Source organism: Spinacia oleracea, chromosome 5, assembly GCF_020520425.1.
Source record: "Spinacia oleracea cultivar Varoflay chromosome 5, BTI_SOV_V1, whole genome shotgun sequence".
In the NCBI taxonomy this organism is placed as follows: Eukaryota; Viridiplantae; Streptophyta; class Magnoliopsida; order Caryophyllales; family Amaranthaceae; genus Spinacia; species Spinacia oleracea.
In genome coordinates, this window is record NC_079491.1 from 29,491,261 (window position 1) to 29,505,424 (window position 14,164).

At 35.1% G+C, this 14,164-nt stretch overlaps 1 protein-coding gene across 2 annotated transcripts; it reads left to right on the top strand.

The window, feature by feature from the left end:
* The first annotated feature begins 594 nt into the window (after nucleotides 1-594).
* Nucleotides 595-5,683, top strand: LOC110798807 (ubiquitin-conjugating enzyme E2 variant 1D). 2 transcript variants are annotated; one of them, XM_022004000.2, is made up of 4 exons: nucleotides 595-797; nucleotides 2,291-2,430; nucleotides 4,737-4,862; nucleotides 5,310-5,683. In XM_022004000.2, the coding sequence occupies exons 1-4, from the start codon at nucleotides 764-766 to the stop codon at nucleotides 5,448-5,450; spliced, it is 441 nt and encodes a 146-aa protein (XP_021859692.1). In that variant the 5' UTR covers nucleotides 595-763; the 3' UTR covers nucleotides 5,451-5,683. The 2 variants fall into 2 exon arrangements, with proteins under 2 accessions (XP_021859692.1, XP_021859691.1); XM_022003999.2 differs by having other exon boundaries at nucleotides 596-797; nucleotides 4,734-4,862.
* The last annotated feature ends 8,481 nt before the right edge of the window (nucleotides 5,684-14,164 follow it).

Below are 14,164 nucleotides of genomic sequence, written 5' to 3' on the forward strand. Positions count from 1 at the left end.
AGGAAAGGAGAATCAATTTTTTTTTTGAGGTAAAAGTTAACAAAAATAATTATAGAATCAAGTATTTTACTTTTTTTTAATAATTTTTTTAATATCTATAAGAGAGACCAATGAATGAGTGACATTTGTCATCAATATATGGTTTATACACCCGTATTGTGCACCCTGTTTTACAAAGAACATATAGTTCAAATACAAAGAACATATTGTTCATACACAAAGAACATATAGCCAATGAACATATAGTTCAAATCAATAGAACATATAGTTTAAATATTTCACTAATACATGTACATTGATATCGTTTTCAATGTTCATTAGATTTTTCAATAAATGTTCAATAGGGTGCACAATGAGCACTGTGCACCCGGGTGTATAATCCAAATTGCGATTTGTCATCACCACATTGATTTTCTCTTTTTTAGTATAATATATATAGATAGAAGATTTATAACATTACGATATTTATGTATATAGTGTGAAATTAAAGAATTTTAAATTTTAAATTTATGAAAAGTATCAAAAGTCTTGGTGTAATAAGAATTGGAGGAAATAATTTATTTGTAACGATTTATCATCCATTTGATCAAGTAGTATTGAAAATTGGGGTTTATCTTGGGAATAATAGGAGTGGGCGAGTGGGGGCGGTGACGAACGCAGATCTTACTCTGTCTTGTGGTGTATCTCTTTATCACCCACACCGGAACCTCTATTTACCGATTTTCTCTCTCATTAGTTAAAACTTCGATTTTGTTCGCCGAAAATGACGATCGGCTCCGGTGGATCAAGCGTCGTGGGTAGGATGTTAATTAATTTGTTTATCTTTTGATTCATTAGCTATTTGTTCACTTATCGTTAAAGTTATTGAATACTTAGCTCTCTTATTTATCGTTAAATTTAAGTTTACTATCCTTGTTTCCTGAATTGAGTGTGTTTTGATGTTAGTTCTTATAGATTCAACATTTGAGCTTACTGCAGCTCATAAACTTTAGCGTTTTATTGAATTCCGATTTTAAACTTAGGGTTTGTTTCTTTTGTTTCAATTTCAGATTATCGTAGGTTGTTCACTTCTTGTTTCTTGTTCGGCTGTTTCAAGATGTTGTCTTTGTCAATTTTAAGGATCATTATTGATAGGGCTTATATTTCCCACCCCATCAATATACAAAACTCTTATTTGCAAAACAAGGAAATTCAAATGTGAATCGGAGGGTTATAAAAGTTATATAACGTGCATGGTACAGTCAAGGAAATGCTGATTTCAGGGTTGGAAGGTCTAAGGTAGGCTGATTTCAGTAATAAACATGCTGTAAGGCATTAGGGTTAGATATGTGAACACTAATTCTGAACATCGTCATACTTTTTGAAATGTTAGTTTTTTTGGTCCCTATGTGAGTTCTAAATTGCTGTTTGGAGTAGTTTAGTGTTAAAGGGGATGAATCTAGTCATCGCCCAACTAAGGTGGTGATTGGTGAGGAGCATTGCAAGTTTCGAACCCTCTACATTTTTCAGAGGAGGCCTAAGGCCCTGAAATGATGCTCAATGCATTTTGTTCCTGGTTAGTAAAGTCTTTAAAATCGAGAATTTTAGTGAGTGGCATGTAATCCTTTTGGTTGCAATTTATGCTAAGGCATTTTTGAATGCGTAGCCATCCAATTTTCTTGACAATTTGATTGATTCTCCACATTTTCTCTTTCAGCGATAGTTTGTCTTATGCTTTGTATAAAATCCATGAGCATTTTTGGAATGAATCGTACTGTGTATTTGGAATCATGGATAGAGTACTACTGAGGGAAAGGGAGCTAAAAATAAAAGTTACTCGGGGGAGAGTGAATGGGGGAGAATTGGAGGTACTCATTTGCCTTCCCATTTTTAACTCAAATTATTCCAATGTTGGAAACATTTCGAAAGAAAATGCAAACTCTCATTTCCCTCCCTCCCTCCCTTCCCTTCCCTTCCCTTCCCTTTCTTTTTTCTTTCTTCTCCTCCCCTTCGTTTCCTTCCATAATAGCTACCCAAACACAGGGTTAATTCATTTGTGAGATTCCTTTGGATGAAATTCATGCCCTGGATTCTCTAACAGCATACTCATCATTTTTTTCTTAATTATTTCCAATTGACTCTTCTCGTTCTCTCTTGCAAGAAAGGGTTTGTCTGCATTTTTCTGTATATTGGCTACTTTTATTTCCTTTTAGTTGAATTTCATGTAAAACTGCACTTGAACTACATTATGTAGGCATGTAGAATGTATAGTTGTATACTCAATCATACTTTTACTGATGTGGTCATACAGTTCCCAGAAACTTCAGGTTGCTGGAAGAACTTGAACGTGGTGAAAAAGGAATTGGAGATGGGAGCGTCAGCTATGGTATGGATGATGGTGATGACATCTACATGCGTTCTTGGACGGGTACTATAATTGGCCCTCATAATGTGAGTTGTGCTTTACTTGTCACTATATGCTCTTTTTGTAAGAGTGTGTCTAATTTCTGAGTAGAACGTGGTGTTCATGATGTTCTCTTAAGTCGTTTCATCACTGAGAAATTATTGCAGAACTATGTTGTTCATACATGGATTTAAGTGTCATGTCCGACACTACTGTCGGAGGATGCTACACTCAGGCACGGAGACACGGTCAAATAGGTGTCTTAACTAGTTCTTTAGACACGACTATCCTATAAAGGTTCAAAAAGAATCTCACCCCATATTATTTTAATGGTTTTTTCATGAAATACCCCTGACTTTTGGCGTAATTCACCAAATGCCCCTCGACTTTCAATAATACATATAAATATCCCTAAAACAAAACTCCATACCCCATATACACTTACTTTTAACGTGCCGTTAGTGCTCCGTTAGCCCAAATTTCAAATTCACCAAATACTCCTATTCTTAAACTCATTTCACTTTATACCTCTATTCGGAAACTTAATTCACCAAATACTCATATGTTTAAAGTACCCATTTTGATTCTCAACGGCTAGATTTTGTGTTTATAAAAGTAGCCGTTGGTTATTTATTGCATATAAATACCCTTGTTTTGCATGGCAGTTCATGTGGTTGAGCAATTATTGTGTTAATTTCTTAAGATTTTGTCATGAGTTCTCTCTTGGGATAAAGAGAAGTGTTAGCATGTATCCCAAACAGTACAACACCTTAGATAACCGATTTGATAGTGAAAACCTACAGATTAAGATTCAGTCGATCTTGCTGACAAAATCTATTCAAACCTGTAGATTAAGGTTAAGTCGATCTTGCTGACAAAATCTATTCAAACCTATAGATCTTGTAGGAGTCCTAAGTTTCTTCAAGTACTCAGTTGCTAAAGATTCATGCTAACTGCGCTCAAGTAATGACAAACTAGGAATTGTTAATAGGAAACTGATTTATGCATCCTATTCCATTCGCCTCAAGTAATGATACACCGTCCGTATTTGGTTGTTAGTAAATGACCCTCTCATTTGGGGTGGATCCTCGAGATCAAGTAGGCTAGCCACGGTGCTAGCATGAACCACCTTATACCCAACTGTGTTCCCTACCCGAGTGTTATTTATTTGGGTTAATCGCATGAAATTCAGATGGGTCGCTGCCTTTCATTCAGTTTTTTGCTATTTATTTGGCTTTTCATTTAGTTTTCTGCTATTTATTTGTTTTTTGTCTACTGTCCAACAAGTAATGGCAATAGACTTTTTTGTTGAAGTGGTTGTGATTGATGATCGATATTTTCTACATACAGCCAACATTAAGAAAGAAGAAAAAGAGTACGAATGTGATTATTGCTTCATGATTATGTTTGCCATTGAATGATTGTATTTTCTTTTTCACCATGCAAAACATGGTTATGTATATGCAAAGAATAACCAACGGCTACTTTTTCAAACACAAAACTAGCCGATGAGCATCAAAATGGGTACTTTAAACATATGAGTATTTGGTGAATTAAGTTTTTGAATGAGGGTATTTAGTGAAATAAGTTTAAAAATAAAATAGGGGTATTTGGTGAATTTGAAATATGGGTTAACGGAGCACTAACGGTCGTTAAAAGTAAGGGTATCTGGGGTATTAAGTTTTGTTTTAGGGGTATTTTATGTATTATTGAAAGTCGATTGCCATTTGGTGAATTACGCCAAAACTCAGGGGTATTTCATGAAAAGACCGTTATTTTAATATATAAAAAGAAAAAGAAGAGGAAGGCACTAAGCCACTAAGTTACATAACTTTTAAGTTTTTTATTTTACTAAGAACTTTCTGATCCGAGTAACATGCGGTAAGACTAATTTATTAATCAACTATGCTTTATCTTCATCTTGGATACCAAAAATTCAACTTTTTTTTTTTCTCTTTTTCTTTCTCCAATCTCGACACTTGATTTCGGATCCGTTTTCCGACACGGGTGTCGACACTTCCTTGGACACCTATAGAGTGTTATGTCGTGTCGACACCCGACTTTCCCAGTCAACCAGGATGTCAGAGTAACATAGCTGCAAAATGTTAAATATTCAAGAATCATGTAACTTCTTTCGCTATTATATACTACATCTGTCCACTAATTTCTACTCTCTGCCCTCTTTCTTGAGTCTTCTTTCATATAGGGCTGGGTAATGGGAGTATATTGTTGCTAGATGCAAACTGTTGGTATCTGCTATGGTGATAAATAATTCCAAATGGCACATAAGCTGTACGTTGTAGTTAGGTTTTTTGTAAAATTAAGTTGAAGATTCATTTTGGTTCTGTAGCAGAGCGTACATGAAGGCCGTATCTATCAGTTGAAGCTCTTCTGTGACAAGGATTATCCAGAGAAACCTCCAAGTGCCCGCTTCCACACACGGGTTAACATGACTTGTGTGAATCCTGAGACTGGAATGGTAATGTTCTTGACTTCTTCCTAACTAACTTGGGCAAATGTGCTGTTTAGTCTTCATACTATTTATTTTCAGTCTGTTGAGGATGCCAACATAAGAAGCATGTTAATCTATTGAGGATATCATATGTTCCTTGCAGCTAGGAGAGTGAGGGATTATCATATGTTTCTTATAGAGGAATAAGTTAAATATCTGCCTGTGTCTATATTGGTGGTGCTGTTTAAGTCCACTAATTGATTTTTGATGTGTAAAAATGTTTTGGACTCGAATTATTAGTTTATAGGTGAAAGTTATCTATTTGTGAATCTCAATGAGATAAGCAGGTATTATGTTGTCGTATAGAGAGCTTATTTCATGCTGAAGTAGAATGATATTATTTCAATGAGTGTTAAACTGTGTGATCTTTGATGTGATAGTTTATGTCTTGACAAGCAACATGTTGGGTGGCAGGTTGAACCAAAGAAGTTTGGGATGTTGGCGAATTGGCAGAGAGAGTTCACCATGGAGGACATCCTGAGTCAGCTGAGGAAAGAAATGGCTGCACCCCACAACCGAAAACTTGTTCAACCTCCAGAAGGAACCTATTTCTAGGTGCGAAGGCTTAAAACGACAGGAGTCTTTTATAAGGTTATATAATTCAGTATATATTTTAATTATGATATGGAAGTCTTTGAAGGAAAAAGATCCAATACTGTTTTCTTATACATATTGTTGAATCTTCCTTCTACAATGTGTTTGTAAGAGAAAGTAAAACTTGAGACCTGAAACACGGACCCCCTTGTTGGATGATATACGCTGAATTATCTCTATTATTTTGGATGATATACGCTGAATTATCTCTATTATTTTGGATGATATAGAATTTGACTGATTGGTAATTCGATTCCATAACCAAATAAATTAATTGACTCCATAATATGCCGAATAAAGGGAGAAAAAACTAAAATTGGTCTTGGGTAGAGGATAGTGTACGTCATGGAGTGTGAATACCCTGTCGAATACATACTCCCCAAGTTCTAATCTCCGTACTTCGTGTGATGGGTTGATGTTGGATGTATTGGGAAAACAACTTAAAGCTTATGGAGTACTGACGTACTGTACTTCATACGGAGTATTAGAGCATCAATTATAAAGGTCACTCTTATTTACCCACTCTTAATCTCTCTCTTCATCCACCTCATCACCCTCTCCTAATAAGAGTTATCTCTCAAAAAATCCAAGAAATAACAATCTCTTAGTTATTCCCTCTCAAACACCTTTTACCTGCATTTATTTTTATTATTTTTTAACAAAAATGTCAAAAACAAATAAAATATTCCCACAATCATCCATCTCACCCCACTCTTATTTCTAAGAGTTACCTCTTATTTAGAGGATGTCTTAATCAACCTCTAAATAAGAGGTAGCTAAGAGTTAGCTCTTTTTTATTAAGAGCTAACTCTTAAAATTTCTCTCTCTTTAAGAGTGGGCTAAGAGTACATTACCATTGATGCTCTTAGATATTCCCTCGGTTTCACAAATATGATTATGCCTCACTTCTTACAAAGTTACGAGCGTCGCTAAGATACTTTGGGAGATCCTACTACATGTACACCTAGTGTACAAGACATCTTGTACATCATGCTTTTCTATTGGTTGAAATGATATATTTATTGTCCTTCATTTTCATTTTTTAGTGGGTTTGAGATGTGTCAACAAATTAATGGTGGTGTACAAGAGAATCTTGTACACTAGATATACATGTAGCATTTTCCTACTTTGGGCCTGTGCAGTTTTATTAAATTGGGCATTTTTTCACGATTCAACCTTATAGAAATATTAAATAAACATTATTACGAGATCGATTTTGATTCTATTGACTGTCTTTTGGGATTTTAATAGCACTTGAAAACCAAATTTTCCTATTAACATCATCACCTATATTTCAAAAAATCTCTACTCCTTATATTACGCAAATATGATGCAGGGGTGTGCACGGTGTTCTTGGTGCACTGGTGTCCAAACGACAGACAATAAATATACAACGTGGATATCTTGTTGAATCCGGAGAAGAAAAGAACAAACTTTGTTTTTTTGATAAAAAAAAGAACAAACATTGTTCTTTTGTTAAAAAAAAGAACAATGACTGCTCTGTCCCTTTTTTTTCGTTCTTTTGTTTTTCACTCTATTTTTCTGGTATATATACCTTTTTTTTTTTTTTTGTAATTTTCGAATCAGAATTTGTGAAGAGGAGAGAGAAAAACTATGGAAAGGAGAGAGAAACTGTGAAGAGGAGAGAGAAAGTAATGGAAAATTCTCAGATATTGGTTGTTTTTTCTACTTCAATATCAAATTTTTTAGATTCTTCTTCTTCAAATTTGAATTCCTCTGCTAATAATCCAATTTGTGAAGGTAATTTTTCAATTTTTTAAAAACGAATTCCTTATTTATGATAGATTTTGATTTTGATTTCGATGTTCATTATTTTGATCATTTCAATATATTTTGATTTTTTTGATCATTTCGATTTCTGCATTTCTCAATAACTTTGATTAATGTATTTTGATTCTATATTTTGATGATTTTGATAATTAATGTATCTTGATTATATATTTCTGATGATTTTGATTTCTGTTCTTTTTTCGATTTTATATGTTCTTTTAGTCTTATCTTTTGTTCTTTTATATATTGGTTCTCATATATGTATTAAGAGATTGTAATAATGCAGAAAATAATTATTGAACATGTTGTTCTTTTTTGCTTTAACTTGTTGTTCTTTTATGCTTTAGTTTGTTGTTCTTTTATGCTTTAGCTTGTTGTTCTTTTTTGCTTTAGCTTGTTGTTCTTTTGATATTACACACTTCAGATCAAATTGTTCTTTTACCATTTTTGTTGTTCTTTTATCTTTTATCTTATTCTTTTTTCACATGGTTAAAATAAGTGTTCTACATGATATGTTCTTTTCTGTTATTTATAATGTTCTTTTTCTTTACTTTATTATGTTCTTTTATGCTCTATTGTTGTTCGTTTTTTTATTGGTAATGTTGTTTTACATGGTTAAAATAAGTGTTCTACATGATATATTCTTTTCTGTATTTATAATGTTCTTTTATTTATAATGTTCTTAGAGGTTCATCCTCTTTTTGTTCTTTTGAGGAATTGCTCTGTTTATTCAGCCTCTCTTCTTGTTCTTTCAGCTGTTTTTGAAGATTTAACATCATTTGTTTTTTGTCAAGTAAAAGCTTCCTTTGCTCTTCAATACTGTACTTTTTGAAAAAAGAACAAACATAAAAGAACATTAAGATTTATATCTAATAAACATAAAAGAACTGAACAACAAAACACAAAAAAAAAAAAAAACAAGTGCACCGTTCTTATCATGAACATGGTTTGTATTTCTTCTCCTTCCCCCTTTTTTTTTATTTCTTTAATTTTTCATTTTCTATATATATAATATTTCTCCTATTGGATTCATAACTTCTCATTTTAGAAACACATTCTTGAGAGAGAAAGAGGAGAGCTTTTAGTTTCTCCCAACAAAAGAGAGATTTTATGAGAGAGAAAGTTCAAAACCAAATTTCTCCTCCTTCTTTCTCTGAAATGTGATTTTAATTGAATTACGTTTACAAAAAAAACTAGTTTATTAAGAGAAATACTATTAATTTCGCTATTTTCTGAATTTTTTTTATTCATTCAAAGAGGTTTATGCTGTTGATGAAGGTGCATCGGGTGATTAAGGTAAATTTTCTCGTTCTTAATTCTATGTTCTTTTTAAATTTTAATGTTCTTTTCTTATAACTTTCTATTTCTTTGGCATCAAAATAGTGTGTTCTTTTTTAGAATCAGCAATTGTTCTTTTTACATATTTATAGTGTTGTTTTCAAATATTTTTTGATAAATAAAATAACGGAATTAAAACATATTTTTAATCTTAAATAATAATATATATCAGAAGTGCACTAACGACTTTTAAAATTCGACGTCGTGTTATTTTTTTAATTAGAACATCAATTGGTTGAAAAAGAACATTTCCAAAACTTAAAAGAACAAGAAAAAATATAGATCTGGTTTTAAAGTTCATCAAAGATTTGTCGTTTTATTTTTTAATTAGAACATAAATTGGTTGGAAAAGAACATTTCCAGAACTTAAAAGAACAAGAAAAAATATAAATCTGGTTTTAAAGTTCATCAAAGGTTCGTCGTTTTATTTTTTAATTAGGACATACTGTAAATTGGTTGGAAAAGAACATTTCCAGAACTTAAAAGAACAAGAAAAAATATAACTGCTTATTATATTTGTACCTTTTGTCTGATTTGTCAATATTAGTGTTCTTTTTGGTTTTTTGCTAATGTTCTTTTACTTTACTTGTTAATGTTCTTTTCTGATTTATTTTCTCTGTTCTTTTTTTTTTTTGCAATTTTTATGTTTGTTGCGTTTTATTGTTATTTTTGTGCGTTTTTGGGCAGGTGCACGAAGAGCACAGTGCACACCCCTGTATAATCCGAGCGTTATACTTCCTCCATTTTTTAATAATTGCACCATCTTGATTTTAATACTATTCACATATTCTTATATAGTTTTTTTTTTGTGATTTATATGTAAGGAACAATATATTCATGTGGGATCTTGTTAGATTCGTCTCGAAATATACTTTCAAATTATCAAATTTTTATAATTTTTTAAAATGTATAATGAGAGATATTAGTGGTTAAAATAGTGCATTGATAAGCGTGAAATCCCAAATGGTGCAATTAAAAAAAATGGAGGAAGTATTAGGGAATGTTTGAGACGTTGCAACGATTGTCCATTTTACTCTTTACTTAAAACAAAAAAATAAACACAAAATATTTTATATTTTAATATAGAAAGAAATCAATTTAAAAGATATTTATCAAGATCACAAAATATTAAAACTATGAAACAATATAAATAGGAAAAAGTGCAAAACGTAGTTATCCAATTAATTAGTGCATTTTTTAAAGGCAGTATTATTTTGCGTGCATTTTTAAAATCCTCAAATTTTATATGTGACTTGCCAAACCAAATGATGGTGTGACCCTTTCACACAAGTTACTGTTACAATTTATCCTCTATTTAAAACAAACAAAAAAATAAGATACTTCGTATATCACTTGTACTTCAGGGTAACAACTGGTAATGTCATTGAGGCCCATCGTCCAGTTAATTTTGGGCAATAAAATCGATAGGAATCCTTGATTCATTAATGGTGAAGTAGAAGGAAAGAAAAGAGAGTGGCAGGTGGATTTCTGGATTTAGAACCAAAAGAACTTAATTGCTGGAGTTGTTAATGGCTTCTTGTCTCCATTTTGGAGGTATAGTCACAGATTGTTTTAAACTTTAACTTAGTAATATTGAAAGAATTGTAGTTCGTGAGTTTTATTAAAATACAAAGCAATGCTTATATACATAGTACAGTAGGGTTGGGGTTTTTGGAGGCTTTCCATAATTACAGGATATTGTTACAAAATATAAAATATAAATATACGGTGTCTATCACACCCCCGCAGTCGAAGCGGGAGGTTCACGGACGCTTAGACTGTCTCGAAAATCATTAAAGAGTATGCGCGGAAGACCTTTGGTGAAGATGCATGTCAGCAATCTGATAGCGAGACGGGACATGTAAGATACGAGCCTCACCCTGAGATACATTTTCACGTACAAAGTGAATGTCCATGTCGATATGTTTAGTGCGTTGGTGTTGCACAGGATTGCCGGAAAGATAAATTGCACTAACATTATCACAATAGACCAATGTGGCTTTGCGGATCGGACAGAAGAGTTCCAAAAGAAGGTTACGGATCCAGCAAGATTCAGAGACAACATTGGCGACCCCCCTATATTCAGCTTCAGCACTAGAACGGGATAATGTGGGTTGTCGTTTGGAGGACCAGGAGATCAGGTTGTCACCGAGAAAAACACAATAACCGGAGGTGGATCGTCGAGTGTCAGGACAACCACCCCAGTCTGCATCTGTATAAGATATGAGTGATGCAACATATGATTTGTATTGATGCAAGCCAAAACTGAGAGTACCTTGAACATAACGCAAAATGCGCTTAAGAGCATTCATGTGCTCTATCTTCGGATCATGCATGTGAAGACAAACCGCATTGGAGATATCCGGTCTGGTGAATGTGAGATACTGCAAAGCACTGGCAAGGCTACGATAAAATGTAGGATCATCATATGGAGTACCGGCGGTGGAGCTCAGTTTTGAGCCGGTGTCAACAGGTGTGGGTGACGATTTGCAGGATGCCATACCTGCCCGTTCAATAATTTCCTCGGCATATTTTGTCTGAGATAGAAATAGACCACCTGCATGGCAGGTTACTGCAATGCCCAAGAAATAACTGAGAGGACCTAAATCCTTCATAGCAAATTCAGAACTCAGACTACACATAATTGATAGGCGAAGAGAATCAGTTGAGGCAGTCAGAATTATATCATCAACATATAATAGAAGATAAGCAATATCATTACCACGATGATAAATGAAGAGAGTGTGATCAGATTTGCTGTGAGAAAAGCCAATAGATGCGACAAAATCTGCAAATCGTTGATACCAGGCTCGGGGAGCTTGTTTGAGACCATATAAAGATTTCTTCAACAAGCAAACATGATCTGGATATTTTGGATCACGGAAACCCATGGGCTGATGCATATAAACTGTTTCAGTGAGATTACCATGGAGAAATGCATTTTTGACATCCAACTGATGAATAGACCAAGAATGTGATAAAGAGATGCTCAACACAGCCCGAATTAGGCGAAGAGAATCAGTTGAGGCAGTCAGAATTATATCATCAACATATAATAGAAGATAAGCAATATCATTACCACGATGATAAATGAAGAGAGTGTGATCAGATTTGCTGTGAGAAAAGCCAATAGATGCGACAAAATCTGCAAATCGTTGATACCAGGCTCGGGGAGCTTGTTTGAGACCATATAAAGATTTCTTCAACAAGCAAACATGATCTGGATATTTTGGATCACGGAAACCCATGGGCTGATGCATATAAACTGTTTCAGTGAGATTACCATGGAGAAATGCATTTTTGACATCCAACTGATGAATAGACCAAGAATGTGATAAAGAGATGCTCAACACAGCCCGAATAGTTGCCGGTTTTACAATCGGGCTAAAAGTCTCGAAACAATCAACTCCCACCTGTTGAGATTGTCCATCACCTACAAGTCGAGCTTTATGCCTCTCAAAAGAACCGTCAGATATCTTTTTATGAAGAAAAATCCATAAAGAACGAATAATATTCACATCAGCAGGACAGGGTACTAATTCCCACGTCTTATCTTCAATTAGAGCAGAATATTCATCTAACATTGCCAATTTCCAATTCGGGTCATTTAAAGCACTTACTGGATTTTTTGGTATTGGAGAAATGGAGGGAGGAGTGGTTGTGCTCAAATTGAAAAGTCGTTTTGGTTTAAATATACCATGCTGACTCATTGTGCACATCTTTGTGGGTTGTGCTGACTGGGCCGAAGGGAGAGCAGTAGTCGGTTGGTGGGCCGAGCTAAATGCTGGGACGGGTGATGGGGCAGGAGCAGGAGATTGGTGAGCCAGAGATGGAGGAGTAGTGTGGGCCGTTGGAGAGTGAGAAGAGATTGGGCCAGGGGTGAATGGGGAAGGGGAGTCACGCTGCAAGATGGCAGCAGAGGGGACAGGCGAGTGGGCCTCCTGAATTTGGGCCACTGGCTGCACATTAGGGATGGTCTGGTCTAGTTGAGACAAAATATAAGGTGAGGGTGCATCCATGAATTCATATGAGATGGGGGTTGGGTTGTGGATTTTAGAGAATGGGAATTGGGTCTCTTCAAACAGAACATGGCGGGAAATAAATATTTTCCGAGTTGATAAGTCATAGCATTTGTAACCCCGATGATTCGAAGGATAACCCAAGAAAACGCACGGTGTGGACCGTGGTTGAAGTTTATTGATGGTGGTGGATGGGAAGAGGGGGTAGCATAAACACCCGAATACACGGAGGTGATTGAAAGTCGGATCTTTTTGAAAGAGAATTTGAGTCGGTGACTTATACCCCAGAACTTTTGTAGGAAGAATGTTAATAAGATATGTTGCCATTTGAAGAGCATGGTGCCAGAAAGAGGGGGGCATGGAAGAGTGAGCAAGAAGAGTCCGAACAATGTTGTTAATGGACTTTATTTTTCGCTCAAATTTTCCATTTTGTGGCGAAGTATGAGGGCACAAAAAACGAAATTGCATACCATTTTGGTCACAAAGTTTATGGGAAGGTGCGTTGTCAAATTCTCGCCCGTTATCACATTGAAATTTTTTGATATTTCTTTCGAACTGAGTGGTGACATAGGCATGGAATTTTTGAAAAATCGAAAGTACTTGTGATTTTTTGGAGATGGCAAAATTCCACAAATAATTCGATTAATTATCCAAGAATAAGACATAATAGCGGTGATCAGATGAACTTATAATGGGAGAAGTCCATAAATCACTGTGCACAATTTCAAATGGCAAGAAAGTAAATGACATAATATAGAATTTTGAAATGGTAGTTTCATGTGTTTCCCAAGTGGACACGATGGACAAAAAAAATTGCGGTCCTTATTACATTCAATAAAATTGTTGCTACGGAGAGAGTTTAAAACTGATTCCCAGGGATGCCCTAAACGGCTATGCCATAAACTAAAAGATAAAGCAGTAAAAGCTGAAGGAGAATTGGCCCGATTTTTGGTAATAGGATAGAGTTCGCCCGAGCTTTCACATCTCATTAGAGGCTTCCCCGTCCGTAATTCCTTCACAGAAAACCCAAAAGGATCAAACTCAATAGAACAAGCATTATCTGTAGTAAATTTTCAAACAGAAACAAGATTCTTAATGAGTTTGGGAGCATCCAATACATTTTTTAGAGTTAAGGGGGGGTTAGGTCTTGTGAGGGTCGTGCTTCCATAACCAAGAATTGGGATTGAGTGGCCATTTCCGACAACAATTTCTCGATTAGTGCTCAAATTGAAATAAGACGTGAGAGTACCTGGATTTGCCGTCATATGGGAGGTAGCCCCGGTGTCCATGTACCAATTATCATCCGGTGGTGTGAGGGAGAGTGTGTGCATTGCCTCCTCGATGTCAGTAGGTTCATAACCCGAAGTAGGGGGAGCAGGAGCATGACAGGCTTGGGGTGGACGTGCACCCAAGATTCCTGGTTGCTTGGGATTTGGTGCACGTGGCTGCCATGTTGAGGGATAAGGGCATGGTGGAGTTGCCCATGGCTGCGGTGACCAAGCTCCCCATGGTGTGAATTGCCAGCAG

Coding starts and splice junctions, on each gene's coding strand:
- LOC110798807 (XM_022003999.2), top strand. CDS start 764: ATGACGATCGGCTCCGGTGGATCAAGCGTCGTGG. Junction 798..2,290: donor CGGTGGATCAAGCGTCGTGG/GTAGGATGTTAA, acceptor GTGGTCATACAG/TTCCCAGAAACTTCAGGTTG. Junction 4,863..5,309: donor TGAATCCTGAGACTGGAATG/GTAATGTTCTTG, acceptor GTTGGGTGGCAG/GTTGAACCAAAGAAGTTTGG.